At 32.8% G+C, this 13,358-nt stretch overlaps 2 protein-coding genes across 3 annotated transcripts; one reads left to right on the forward strand and one right to left on the reverse strand.

The window, feature by feature from the left end:
• On the forward strand, nt 3,782–4,489 carry LOC104708280 (ribosome biogenesis protein bop1-like). The gene has a single exon (XM_010424827.2). It carries the CDS (start codon nt 3,965–3,967, stop codon nt 4,388–4,390), a length of 426 nt encoding a protein of 141 aa, XP_010423129.1. The 5' UTR covers nt 3,782–3,964; the 3' UTR covers nt 4,391–4,489.
• On the reverse strand, nt 8,366–9,933 carry LOC104708281 (E3 ubiquitin-protein ligase CIP8-like). 2 transcript variants are annotated; one of them, XM_010424829.2, is made up of 2 exons: nt 9,704–9,933; nt 8,366–9,615 (listed from the first exon to the last, which is right to left on the reverse strand). In XM_010424829.2, exon 2 carries the CDS (start codon nt 9,596–9,598, stop codon nt 8,606–8,608), a length of 993 nt encoding a protein of 330 aa, XP_010423131.1. In that variant the 5' UTR covers nt 9,599–9,615; nt 9,704–9,933; the 3' UTR covers nt 8,366–8,605. The 2 variants fall into 2 exon arrangements, with proteins under 2 accessions (XP_010423131.1, XP_010423130.1); XM_010424828.2 differs by having other exon boundaries at nt 8,366–9,933.

The following is a 13,358-nucleotide window of genomic DNA, read 5'->3' on the forward strand; positions in this document are numbered from 1 at the left end:
AAAATTGATCTTAACAACTGCAATCTGTATTAATACAAACAAAAATATGTACAAATTCATGACATTTTGGACTTATTATATTTTTTTCTAAGTCTTAACACTTCTGTTACCATTTTGTATAGATTAGAGCTGGGCATTCGGGTAACCCGTTGGAGTTTGGATATTACCTATTCGGGTTCGGGTAAACGGGTTTAGAAATATAGAATCCGTCGGGTATTTTTAGATATATGGGTTCGGTTCAGTTTGGGTACTATTGGGTTCGGGTCGGTTTGGGTTACAAATTTAGAACCCGATTAGTACCCAAACTACCGGGTACCCGAAAAAATATAATTAAAATTAATTAAATTTAAATAAATTTAGTTAATTTTGACTTATGTGACAAAATATTTTAGATATTTTGAATATTTTTGATATTTAGGTATAAAAGTAAATGAAATATTCAAAATTATAATCATAATTTTGGGGTAATTACATTATATTAATGATAAATATTATAAATATGTTTATATGTTCGGATTTAATGGGTACCCAAACGGGTATCGGGTATTACCCGACCCTAATCCGAACCCACAAGTATTTGAAAATAGAATCTAATAGGGTTTTATAAGCAAACCCGTACCCAACCCGAACCCGGTTTTTCGGGTCGGGTTCCAGATTGGGTATTCGGGTACGGTTTTTATGACGAGACCTAGTATACATCATCCTATATATTATTTGTCATCAGCTTTTGAAGAGTTTCAACCAATGTGAGGGGGAAATCACAACTTGATCTTTTGTTGTCAACAATCACAACTTGATTGACATATACAACTTGTAAGGTATATAGTACATGTACATTTTTCTTTAGATCTGTATGTTCACTAGGTACAGTGGTACACATAAATACATATCCGTAGATACCCATAACATGTTGTTGAAGAAGTTATTATTCCTTTTATAAATGAAAAAAAAAATCGACATACATACAATCACCTATGTATTCGTGTGTGTACGACCTTTTACTTTTACGGATTTGAGTCACTTCAAAGAAACAAAAGAAATAAATTACGTAAGTCAATTTTCTGGAAGATAGATAGATGTCTGATCACTATTTATTTCACTCTCAGTAAAATTATTATTTAAAACTTCACTTCTCTCTTCTGTAACTCAAAATTGAAAAGAAAATAAAACCTACAGTACCCCTACCACCAAAATTATGATCGTGCCTATACTTCTATATATATTTCCATTTTCAGAAATTTTTAGTATTTAACATATAAAACCCCCATTTATCTACTAAAAATGAAAAATAATAAGTTACAATAATCTCCTCATTTTGAAGATAAATCATGCGATATCTAAATTAAACTATAAATACCGTACACATATACAGTTCTCCTAAGACTAAGATAGCAAGTATTCTAGTAACGTTACAAAAGCAGTTTTAACAGTACTCCACATTTAGCAGTGTTAGTAACTACTGTATTGTAGATTCCATCATATATATTAGTATCCATAATAATCTACTCAAATGATATCTTGAAAATTATATCATTCGATTCATGCAAACTTTCAATAAATCCTTAATTCTTATATTATCAGATCATCTATATAGAACGTGTTTTCTTACACCACGGCATGATTCTGAACTGAAATTTAAGTGATAGCCCGTCGTCGTCAGTGGCATGTGAAGAGAAAAACAGAATAGAATTGAATTAATCCTGATATAGGTAGAAAAAAATATGCATGTTAGAAAGTATATTTATTTTTTTTTGCATGCTGTTGTGACAAAGGAAACGAGAGATGTTTGAACTTTTTGAGGAAGAGAAAGGACTTAACAGCAGTAAATTTAAGAAAGACAGAACAGCACAAGCCACAGAGGGATATTAATAATTTTGGGATGGTACTACTTCTCCTCCTTATTTATTGTTTCATTACACATTTTCCAATATGTTTTCCTTACAGATTAAAATTATTCTTCCCCAACCATATATACTTATTCAATTGAATCAATTCGCAAATGTACGTATAAACCATTAATAAATTAAGAAAAGTTGGAAACACTCTTCCCTTGCTCTTAATTTCTTTCGTTATAAGTGTTGGTCCTTTATAAAAATTTAAGTTAACAATGATTAATAATGGTACATTGTATACTTATATGCTATCTATCTATATACTATATAGTATGCTATACACTCCTTTATCGAGTTTTTTTGGTGCCGTATTCACTAGACGAATTTAGCTTAACTAGAAACCAAACCCTAACGGCACCGACATTACATACTAGTCACATGCATATAATTACACCTCTTCCAACCAAATTAATCAATTCTTAATATTTTCTTGGTGTTATAGACAATATTCACTCACTCAACAAATACTAGTATATTAGCTAGTAATGATTTTATGTGTAGAAGAAGAAGGGGATATGAAATATGAATGACATAATTTTTGTTCACAAAATAAATTAGTTAATCAACTTTTTGTTTGTCGACAAATCATTAGGCACTCTTTATTACAACAACTCAATGACACCTAAAACGATATTTTTAGTAAATTATTTATTGGAAAATATGCTGTTTAAAGTTATAGTATTTAAAAGATGATACTTCTACGAGATAAGAGATTTCACTTTCTCTCCTTCACGGCTTCTAGCTGGACTCTTGCTGTTCTCATCAACTCTCTCCATTTATGGCGCTCCCTCTCTCTCTTTTATCTCTCGCTCTATATCTATCTCTCATTTTGTTATTCAATTTTTGTTTAAATAATCATATTAACGTGTCTTGTTGTTGTTGTTGTTGTTGTTAAAACTCTTATTAAAGATATAACTATCCAAAACTTCACTTTTATGGAACATTGCTATGTTTTCTTCTATCTAAAATATCTCATGTGTTTTAGCAATATTTCGAACAGAATACGCAATAGATGGTTATCCTCTATATGTAAAAACAAACAACGATCGTAAAAAGTGGATATAAGTTTATTCCACTTATCGGGTGTGTTTTCTTTTTTCAAATAACATGAATTTCATGCAAATATTGTAATTATAAACATCATATTATATTTTCGAAAACTAAAATATATATCTTCTATGATGATAATCACACTATATTCTAACCCATACACGGAAAATATATTGTTTGATTACGGTTTACACTGTTTTTTTCTGTGTGATGCCAATTTTTCTATTTAATTATCTAAAATTAAGTATATATATGGACTGACGACATGTTATTATCTTGTGATAAATCAACGGAAATATTTCAACTACAAATAATGCATGTGTGTTTCTTCTTTATTTGTTTATGCTAAAATTAATGTGATTTCTTTAGTTTTTTCCTAGTTTTTATTTATCTCGAAAATAATTTATTAATTGGATGGGTATGTTTGTCTTGTATTATTTAATTTTTATACATAAATTTAGGTAGTGAGCTGTTCTTTGGTCAGAAAGAAGATGAGAGATAAATAGCAATTCTCAGGTGTTTTAAATACAACCTCTTCTCCATCTCTATCTCTTCCACCCAACCTCTCCCCTTATCTTTTACAAAAGTCAGCCTCTAATTATCTTTTAATTTCCCAAAAAAAAAAAATCAAGTTATTTTCCATTTCTTTCTCTTTTTTTACAGAATATTCTCTTTTTCCCAAATTAATAACTCTTAAATTATTTTTCAATTGATTTATTTCTTAGGAAAAAAAAACCTCTTATTTTGTCTTTTATCACCAAATGCATATACATACATACACTGATACACACACACGTTCACATATTATATATACGCGCTTTACATACATACACTGATGATATACGCATACTTGCTTGTTGGATTGTTTACTTAATATCTCAGCTTCTTCTTCTTGTTACTGTCTCACTTTAGGGTTTTTAATTTTTGTTGGTCTCTTTGTTTAGGGTCTCTCTTTGGTTTCTTTTTCTGTTTATTTATTTATACATAGCGACACAAAAAAAGAGAGTTATAATTATAAACGAATGGAGTCTGCAAACATCTTTGGATCCGATGAAGATTGTCGCAGCTGTGAATCTGGATGGACGATGTATTTAGCCTCACAGTCTCATGATCGTAATCACGACGGCTGTTACTATGACGATGATGATGAAGAAGAAGAAGATAGCGATGGTGGTGATTCGATGGATTCTGATGCATCTTCTGGTCCCATGGAAGCCACATCATGTGTCAAACTTGCCCAAGAGATTGAGGAGCAAAACTCTGTAATGAAGAAGAAGAAAAAGACTAATGAAGAGATGGTTTTGGTGGAGACGACTAGGGTTCACAACAACGTCAATGATGATGAAGATGATATTGATGGAGATAATCATGATTATGATGATGGTAATGATAGCTACAGTGTAGTTCATAGCTACGTTGGTTCGGTTAGACAAAAAGGGTTAGTTTGATTTTTTCTTTTGTCAACTAGTTTGATTTTATATATTGACTTTGTGTCTATGTTTATTGAAGTGTTATGTTCCAATTCCAATGTTATTTTTCTTACATGATCTCAAATGTTATTTCCTTCTGTTTTAATTATGAAGAAAAAAATATCTCTATCTGATGATATGCTAAATATGTAGCGTAGTTATATTTGATTAATTATCGCTATGTTAGAGACGTGTGTGAGTAATTAAACCGCGATCATAGTACAGATACAGTGATGAAGATGATGATAATGATATATAGCTTCGTTCTCTTGAGGTGTACATCAATGCATTCCATCATGGGTTTCTTTATGGTCACCATAGTACCCCATTATGGAATTAGATATACCATCTTAATTTACTTATTCTAATTATTATATCTGTATGTATTAATTTTTTCCATACTACTAGTTTTACATCACACCAGTGAGAATTTATAATTTTATAAATAAGAATTTACCATCTATAATAAATAAATTTTAAGGATTTTAGCTATTTTTAACGATTAATCCAAATATACTATACCTATAAGTACCAGAACTTGTGAGACCTTATAATATCATCTCAAAACCAATTGATAATTAGTGGAGAAATTAAAACATATCTTCTTATATACTAATGTTAAAATCATCTTCACGCCCAATATAGAATCAACATTTTAACAACAAATCAATATATGCAAACTATTATAATTAATCTACGAAACTTTTAAAAATGAACTCCACCTCTAGCTACTAAAATCACCATGTAAATTAAAGCATACCAAAAATATATCTATATTCATAATTATATGGAGAAAGGATATATATAATTATATATGATCATCCTCTTCTAATGACATGTAAGGAGCTCACTTGTTGGACAACACATATACAGCAACAAAAAAATTGAAGTAAGCTTGTGTCATCTTTTTAGTAAAGAACACTACACTGATTGATTGAACAATACAAAAAAACAAATTGTATACTTACAAGAAATATGAACATTTAGAACAATTTTTTAAAAAATAATGTTGCATAGATTTGGTTGGCATTGACACACACGTGCACACAGTGTGAGTTGTATTATAATTGAGAATCGAGACAGAAAATAAGAACCCATCATCTTTGGTTGTATCTTTAGTACAGACAGGGAAACATGTTTTGTGACCATAGGGGACATATCTCTTCTGCACGTGTATCTCTCTGCAATTCTTTTTATTTTTTTCGTCCTTTTACCCCAATTTTTTTTTTTGACATTTTTTCACATGCACCCTCCTGCAGTAACTACACAAATTGATCTATAGTTCGAGACTAATGTCGAATCATTGCTCCTTATACGTACCCCCAACAATTGCTGCCCAAGTTGTTTTTTTATTAGTATTGGATCCGAAGAAGATGTTTAGAAAAAAAGGTCTATGGATTGATTTCACATGGGTTTTAGTTTAATTGAGTACGAAAAAACACAAAAAAAGGTTTCATTGACTCGATATACACAAAAAAAAAAAGCTTAACATGTCATATATAGAGGTATATGATATTAAACAAATAATGAAGGTTATGGACTAAATTGAGATTTTAAAAGTACTCGTATAGTTTCAACTGAGTGTACAACCACGATAACAATACGGATATGTCGATTTGTCGATAGTTTGTGAGAAACCTTTTGTTACGTTGTCATCAATTGCAATATTATAGACATATCGTTCGGGAAGTATAAGTGTGTGGACTGGCCGTGTGGGCATCTTATATGGCAACAGTATATATATTTTCTTATTTTAATTTTTGTGTGCCAAGATTTTGTTTCTTTTTGAACAAGTTTTTACGATAGATTTTTTCTTAACAGCAAGAATTTTAAATCACCAGATCATCTCTGCTTTAGCAACATATCTACTTATTGGATTATGGTTGTTATTCGTAAAAAATCATAACGCCAAACCCACAATTGGTTCAAGACTAATATGTATATATCATGACGAATTCCTCGAAAATATTTCATTAAATTTATCAATATGAAACCATGTTAATATCAATTTTTGACATTAATCTATGTACTTGTCTCGTCATTTGCTGTTAATAGGTAAAAACAAAACAAATGACATTTGTAGATTCCTACAATTTTTTTCTGACGGAGATTTTTCTTCTTTTTTTTCAAACACGGAAGCTTTTAGAACCCACGGGAAAGTAGAAATCAAAGGGTTGAAGAAGCAAAAGAGATACAAAGAGATTCATGAAGCAATATATATATAAACACAATTATTCAATCTAGTTTATGTATATATAATATATAATCCACTAGATAGCTTTAATTAGTAGTAAATAAGCAAATAATGTTTGAATTGAAGCATTGGAGTATACAAATATAACCTTTTTCGGCTTAAGAGTTAAGTTGGTTGATGTGGATATTGTTGATTTAAATCAAATCCATTGATAAATCTTGGCGTATCATAATCGTGTTCTCCATGAAATATAGTATATTCCTGAAATAATGAAGAGACTGTCTCTTTGAGCTGTGAATTCTCTTGCCAGATCTGGTTGTTGTACTCCAACAAGCTGATATATTTGTTAGACAAGAACTGATTGGACGCCATGACTTGTGCTACTTGCATTTTCAACCATTCCATCTTCTTCCTCTCCCGCATCCGCGATCTTCTTACCGATTCTCGATTAGACGCCCTCCTCCTTAGCCTCTTCTCTTGATCCACCACAACACTCGGTTGATGATGATGGTGCTGTTCATGATTGTCGACTTGATGATGGTCATGAACATGGAAGTCTTCATCATGTGGGTTTTGTAGGAACATCGAGTTGAAATCATTGTTACGAGATGGATTTCCTTCGGAAAGATTGAAATAATGAGAAGGGTATTGTTGATCTTTTATCAGCCTCCATGTTTGGTTTTTAGATGATGGAATTTGAGAAAGAAATATAGAAAGGGAGAGAGAAAGAGATTTTTGGATTACAATAATAATCTATTAGATCAGAGAAAGTACATGTATATCTTGTCTTGTAGCTCAAGTTTAAGTTCTAAGTAAACCCTTTAACCAAAAAAAAACCAAAAACAAAAAAGGTTTTATCTTTTTTAACTAATGAGATAAATAAATTTAATTGCATTGAGTCATTAAGCATTCAACAGTTATAAATGTTCTTAATTGGGTTTTCTTGTTCAGCCAGCGTCTTCTTTATGCATTTGGAAAATTTTCATCAGCTACTAGTTAACTAGTTTCTTGTGGCACACCTTTAACCTTTTGACAAAATTGTCGATTGCAGTTTCACATCTGTCAAGGTTAATTTTAATTAAATTTAAAACGTAAAAAAAAACATATATAAATATATATAACATTTTCATCAAACATAGAAACAATAGCTGAAAATGAATATATAAATACGTGACTTGTATTGATGAATCTCATGAGCTCTAGTTTCTTTTAAAGCTGTTCGGTTTTCATGTCCTTTACTTTTATAACTATCACTAAACCAAATTTATGCGAAAACTCTTGGTGTTCATCTGTTGTAATTCAATGTTGCTGTGTTGTCAGTATTTTAAATATGGCTCTGTAAAATGTTTGTTTCTAAACACAATTAACCTTTAAACAAAAACATTAGTGCGCCACAGCAAAACGAGTCATCGGATGATAACAGCTTGCACATTAATGTTTACTGTATTTCTTAAACAAGAGGTACCGATGAACTTTGAAGACTAGTAAGGGACAAAAAAATAACAAAAGAAGATTGTGATGTGTAACAGATTTCAATTTAGTAAGATTAGGTTTACCAAACAGCAACGTTGTTTCCACAAACGGATTAATCGAACTACTTTTAACATAAAAAAAGCTGTCAAGCAAAAGAAATTGAAAACCAGGGTTGATTTAAATCGTAGCTACTAGTTATTATTTGTAAATATCAAATCCAGACATTCATTCGCATAAACCAAAAAAAGTATATATATGTATATATATATATATATATATATAGGTAATAAACTAAGTCAATAAAATGAGATCAAAGCAAGGCAAATATCAAAATAAATACATATGTTCTTCTATGTAAAGCTAGCCTCCTAAAGCTTTCACCATCACATAGGTTACACAATGAGGCCATACTAGAAAAACAAAAAGAAACAACAAAGGAGACGCTTGACACAATCCAGACATAGAATATATACATTCTTTAACTACTCAAGACAAAAAATCTTACATAGAGGGATGATGTTTACCATTTACAGAACCAGGTTAAAAGTACTTGTTGTTCTCTGGATCTTCCTTTGCTCATACTCTGCATCATCTGTAGGCAACTCATGGCGACAAACAGGACATGTGTTCCTTACTTTGAGCCACGGTACAATACATTCACTATGGTACTTATGATTACAGGGCAACTGAACCGCTTCGTTTCCGATATTCATCTCATCTTTGCAAACCGCACAGACAACCACACCATCATCATTGCTCTCACCATCCAATCGAACCATTGGGAGATTCTTGAGAAAAGATTTGGAAGTTGGGGGTAACCCGAGAACGGAAACCTCAGCATCAGCAAACTGTTCAAACAACATCTCATACTCGGTTGTTTGATCGTCATGGTCACCAACAATATACAGCTCTCTGTTTTCCACATCAAAGTTGATCTCTAGAGTATGATTCAGCAAAACTTCCCACCCACGATTTCCTTCTGCTCTTTCCCTTGTTGGTAAATCCTCCAATGAGATAATCGGCGAGACAGAAACCGAAACCGAACTTTCGTCATTGAAATCAACTTCTGCAAAACCGCTTCGTAACTCAATCTCTTCCCCTACAACATCACCAACACCATCATCAACTTCCTCCCAATCAAACTCATCAGCAATTGTGACTCCACGATCTTCTAACTGGAGTGAATCCCAACAAAGAGGGATAGTCACACTAACATCATCATCATCATCATCATCATCATCATCATTGACATATACATCTTCTTCATCCAAATCAATCCCCCAAATCTCCCTCTCATTCTCAAGCTCCTCATCATCAGAACCCGATTCGACAGTAATCAAACGGATATTACTCCCCAACGATGCAATATCGCGAAACTCAGGCCCAAAATCTCTCCGCTCAGCGAAGAAATCGTCGTCATCAGGTTCATCAAATCCATTACCAACATCAATATCACTACTATCACCTAAATTCTCAACAACAACACTCCCGCCAGATTCCAACCCTATTTCAATAACCATGTCGCAACCTCCTCCCTCTATCACACCAAAACAAGAGTCGGATCGTGATTCCCTAATATCGTTACCAAAATCATCATGGATACAATCGTCGTGAGGAGGAGTTACCTGAGACTGCTCAACTCGCTCGCGTGACAGATCCATGACAAAAGCTAGAGAAGGATCGAGAGATAACTACGACTGAATCTGAAACCAATTCTTCGCCTCAAACACAACGGCGGAGGAGGAGGAACAAGAGTAATCTCAGTATCGGATGAATTGTGAGAAATCGTCGATTCGAGCGAGGAGGATCTGCGTTATAAATCTCACCTCCTTGATGCGAGACGCCGACGTTTCAATCGATCCGAAAACGCATGAAAATCTCCGAAAGGGCTGAAAAGGGCGGTCGAACTATTGGGGCATGTGCACCGTATCGGCCCATGGACGGCCCATAATTTATCATTGCTTTATTTTTATTGCACTTATTTTGTTGTCAACATGTGTCATGATGCTTTATTATTTGACTAGAAAAAGGAATTTTTTTTTTTTTAAGAGTGAGATACTTTTGGACCAAGCGAAATACATTATTATTCTTCTTCTTTTTGGTTGGTCCAAAAGTATCACTGGAATTAAAAAAATAGATACAGAGGAGACACTTGTCGAATTCGGAATGGGCCGCGTCCTAATCGAAATCGCCATCCAGTAAGAAGAATAATACTAAATAAATAAATAAAATAAAATAAGGGAAAGCCCAAGTCCAGCACGTGAGAGAAAGAGCCACGTAAGCGAGAAACCAGTGTGGGAACAGAACAAAAGAAAACACATCTTCTCTTTTCTTTTTTGTGCAATTGATGAATTGTGAGAGAGAGAGTCTGTCTTCTCTCGTCTCTCTTGTCGTCTCTTCTCTTCTGAATGTGATGGTATAATATTATGATATTTATTAAATAAAAACTCTCTCTCTCCACAGCTTTCGCTTTCACGTATTATCAATGACCCATAAACCGACAGGTCACTCGAGAAAGGACAGCACATGCCCTCTCCTTCTATTCCCAACATAATTTATCTTATCTTCTTTATTTCTTTTAATCCTCCATTAAAAACGTCGTTAAGAGAGAATATCCCTTTTTCATTATGTTAACGAGACAATGATGTAATTTTAGTATAACAGTAGGTTCCATGGTAAAATATGACTTACACATACATATTTTTTAAGTTTGTTTTGGTGATTAGTTATATAGTATGTCTTTTGACAACTCAAAGCTAATTGTCTTTGTAATGAGGTTACAATTCCACAATTGTATAGTATAGTGTTAAATTGGCAACTCAAGACTAGAGAGAGCAGCACCACACAGAGAGAGAGAGAGAAGAGAGAGAGAATCACAAGTGTCTGCTATTTATTCACAAAAAAGGACCCACGAGTTTTTATTACTTTACTTTACCTCGAGTTGTAATGTAATACCTCTCTCTCTCTCTCTCGCTCTCTGATATTTATTTTTGTCAGAGTTTAAAAAAAAATGGAAGAAAAGAAATGCTTAAGGAGGAGGAGGACCCATAGGGATGAGTAAAATTGCCTCACGTGATACCATCACGAGAAAGTGACCGGTCGCCACCGCTTCTCTCTCTAGCAAGGCACGTGCCCCTCACGTCTCTTATCTCTCTCCCTCTCCCATTTTGTGCCCGTACCAATTTAACGGCAGCGCAACGTTCGTTTGGAGTTAAACGGCGTCAAAAAGTGTCTTCTCAAGACTCTACAGTACCGGCGACTCTCTAAAGGGACCCACCGCACGCCGAGACGGAAGGCAAGTGTGCCTGATTTACATTAACGGCAGGGAATGGGCACCCCCACGTGACCACCCTCCCTCTTGCAAATCTCACTTTTCACCTTCCTTTTTTTACTGCCTGTATAATATAATAACAGAAATATTTCACTTTAGAATAAATACGTATTTGGACGATCCACTTATTTTGGTTCATGCCAAAACTAAAGCAATCTTGTTATCAAAGGAAATTTATACATGTGAATATGTGATAATCTAGAAAACAATAATTAGGTTTAACGCAGCTTTGTACATGTAAAGTGAATTAAACTATGGTGTACGAAGATTCTTACATAATCCATAATACATTTAAGTTTTTTTTGTGAGAAGCAATTTTTTTGTTTAAATGATATCAGCCACTACTAAATATGTGTTGAAATAATATATATATATATATATATATATATTAAATGTGGCTATACATAAATCTCAGTTTAAACTTGGCACACACATGACTCTATAGTCTCTCTATATGGCATGAAAACTACGTTCACCAATCAAGTCAGACGTGATATCAGATCTCACAAACCAGATATATATATATATATATATATATATATATATATCACACACAATTGTATATGCGACCCGAGATCTAACAAGCTAACTTGGTTTGTCCAGCCCCAAAAGCTAGCATTTATAACATTGTCATAGCACAAAAAAAAAAAAAAAGTAACATTGTCAACATACTCATTAGTAACTGATTTATGGTGTTGGGGTTTCGTGGCAAGACAATACACTCTGAAATGCTGAATAGTTTTGTACAAAAGTTAGTAAAACTAATTTTTGGATTACTTTTCATTGCCATTTAAGGGTTACAGTTCCTATCTTGTATAGGAAATGGATAGAGTTTCTCTTTTTTTTTTTCTTTTGAAGTTTTTACTCTCCGTTAGTTTTTTGAAGTACGTCATTAGCTTTTTTATATCCATAATTAGAAAACTAAAATTCTTATATAAGGAAGAAAAAAAAGAGTGAAAACGGGATAGCGTAAAAAAGATAAGTGGGACCCGCAATAATCGAGAGGTGTGAGTTGGCCACGTGATGGATGGGGGGTGGAGGCTGAGAGAACAGAGAAGAGGGTAGGCTGCCAAAAACTAAAATGTTTCCCTTATCACGTGATACGGCGCGATTTACGCGGCGCAACTGCCACGTGTCCTTCTCTTTTTAGATCCGAAAAAGCTCTCTCACAAATCGATCGTATGTTTTTATTTTACTAATTTATAATTACTCCGTTTCAAAATATAAGATGTTTGGAATGAAATTATGTGCAGATTAAGAAATGACCCCTTAAAAAAAATTTAACTAATCCTAAACAAAACTGCATAATATAAATAATAATAAAATATAAAAATAATCTAAAAGTTATCTAGAAAGTTGAAAATATTTTATATTATAAAAAAAACTTCTAAAACATTTTATATTATGAAACGGAGGAAATAAATTTGAATAGCATCATTTACTTGTTTAATCTCTCTTGTTATTTTCCCTAAGTCACATGTTAGATTTATAAGTATTTGTTAACTGATCCCTAAGAGGATTCCTGTGCATTGTACAGAGGAATGTCCGCATATTGCTAAATACATTTGTTTTTCCCTTCAAATATCAAGCTTCTTATTCTTCTTTTTTCTCTACTCTGCTTTTATGATTATTTTAATTTGTTGTTATATTATTAAGATAATGACAATGATTAGAGACAACTAATATTCCCCTTTACAAGGCAACAAAGAAGTAAAGAAGCCAGCTAATTCGGATGAGATGCTCTCCCACACACTCTTTTTTGTTATGTTAATATGTTTGACAAAACTTATTAAGGTTTTAAAAGTTCACTCTTTCTTATAAACTATCAAATCTTGATTTTAAATTAGTTGTTAGCGTGTGCATTGAACCTGGTTGGTTGTGATGAGATCTCAAATTGATTTTATTTTGAATTAGATCAAGCTATTCTACATAATAACATGATAATTGAT

This window comes from Camelina sativa, chromosome 8, assembly GCF_000633955.1.
Source record: "Camelina sativa cultivar DH55 chromosome 8, Cs, whole genome shotgun sequence".
NCBI classification, from domain to species: Eukaryota; Viridiplantae; Streptophyta; class Magnoliopsida; order Brassicales; family Brassicaceae; genus Camelina; species Camelina sativa.

Coding starts and splice junctions, on each gene's coding strand:
- LOC104708280 (XM_010424827.2), top strand. CDS start 3,965: ATGGAGTCTGCAAACATCTTTGGATCCGATGAAGATTGTCGCAGCTGT.
- LOC104708281 (XM_010424828.2), bottom strand. CDS start 9,739: ATGGATCTGTCACGCGAGCGAGTTGAGCAGTCTCAGGTAACTCCTCCT.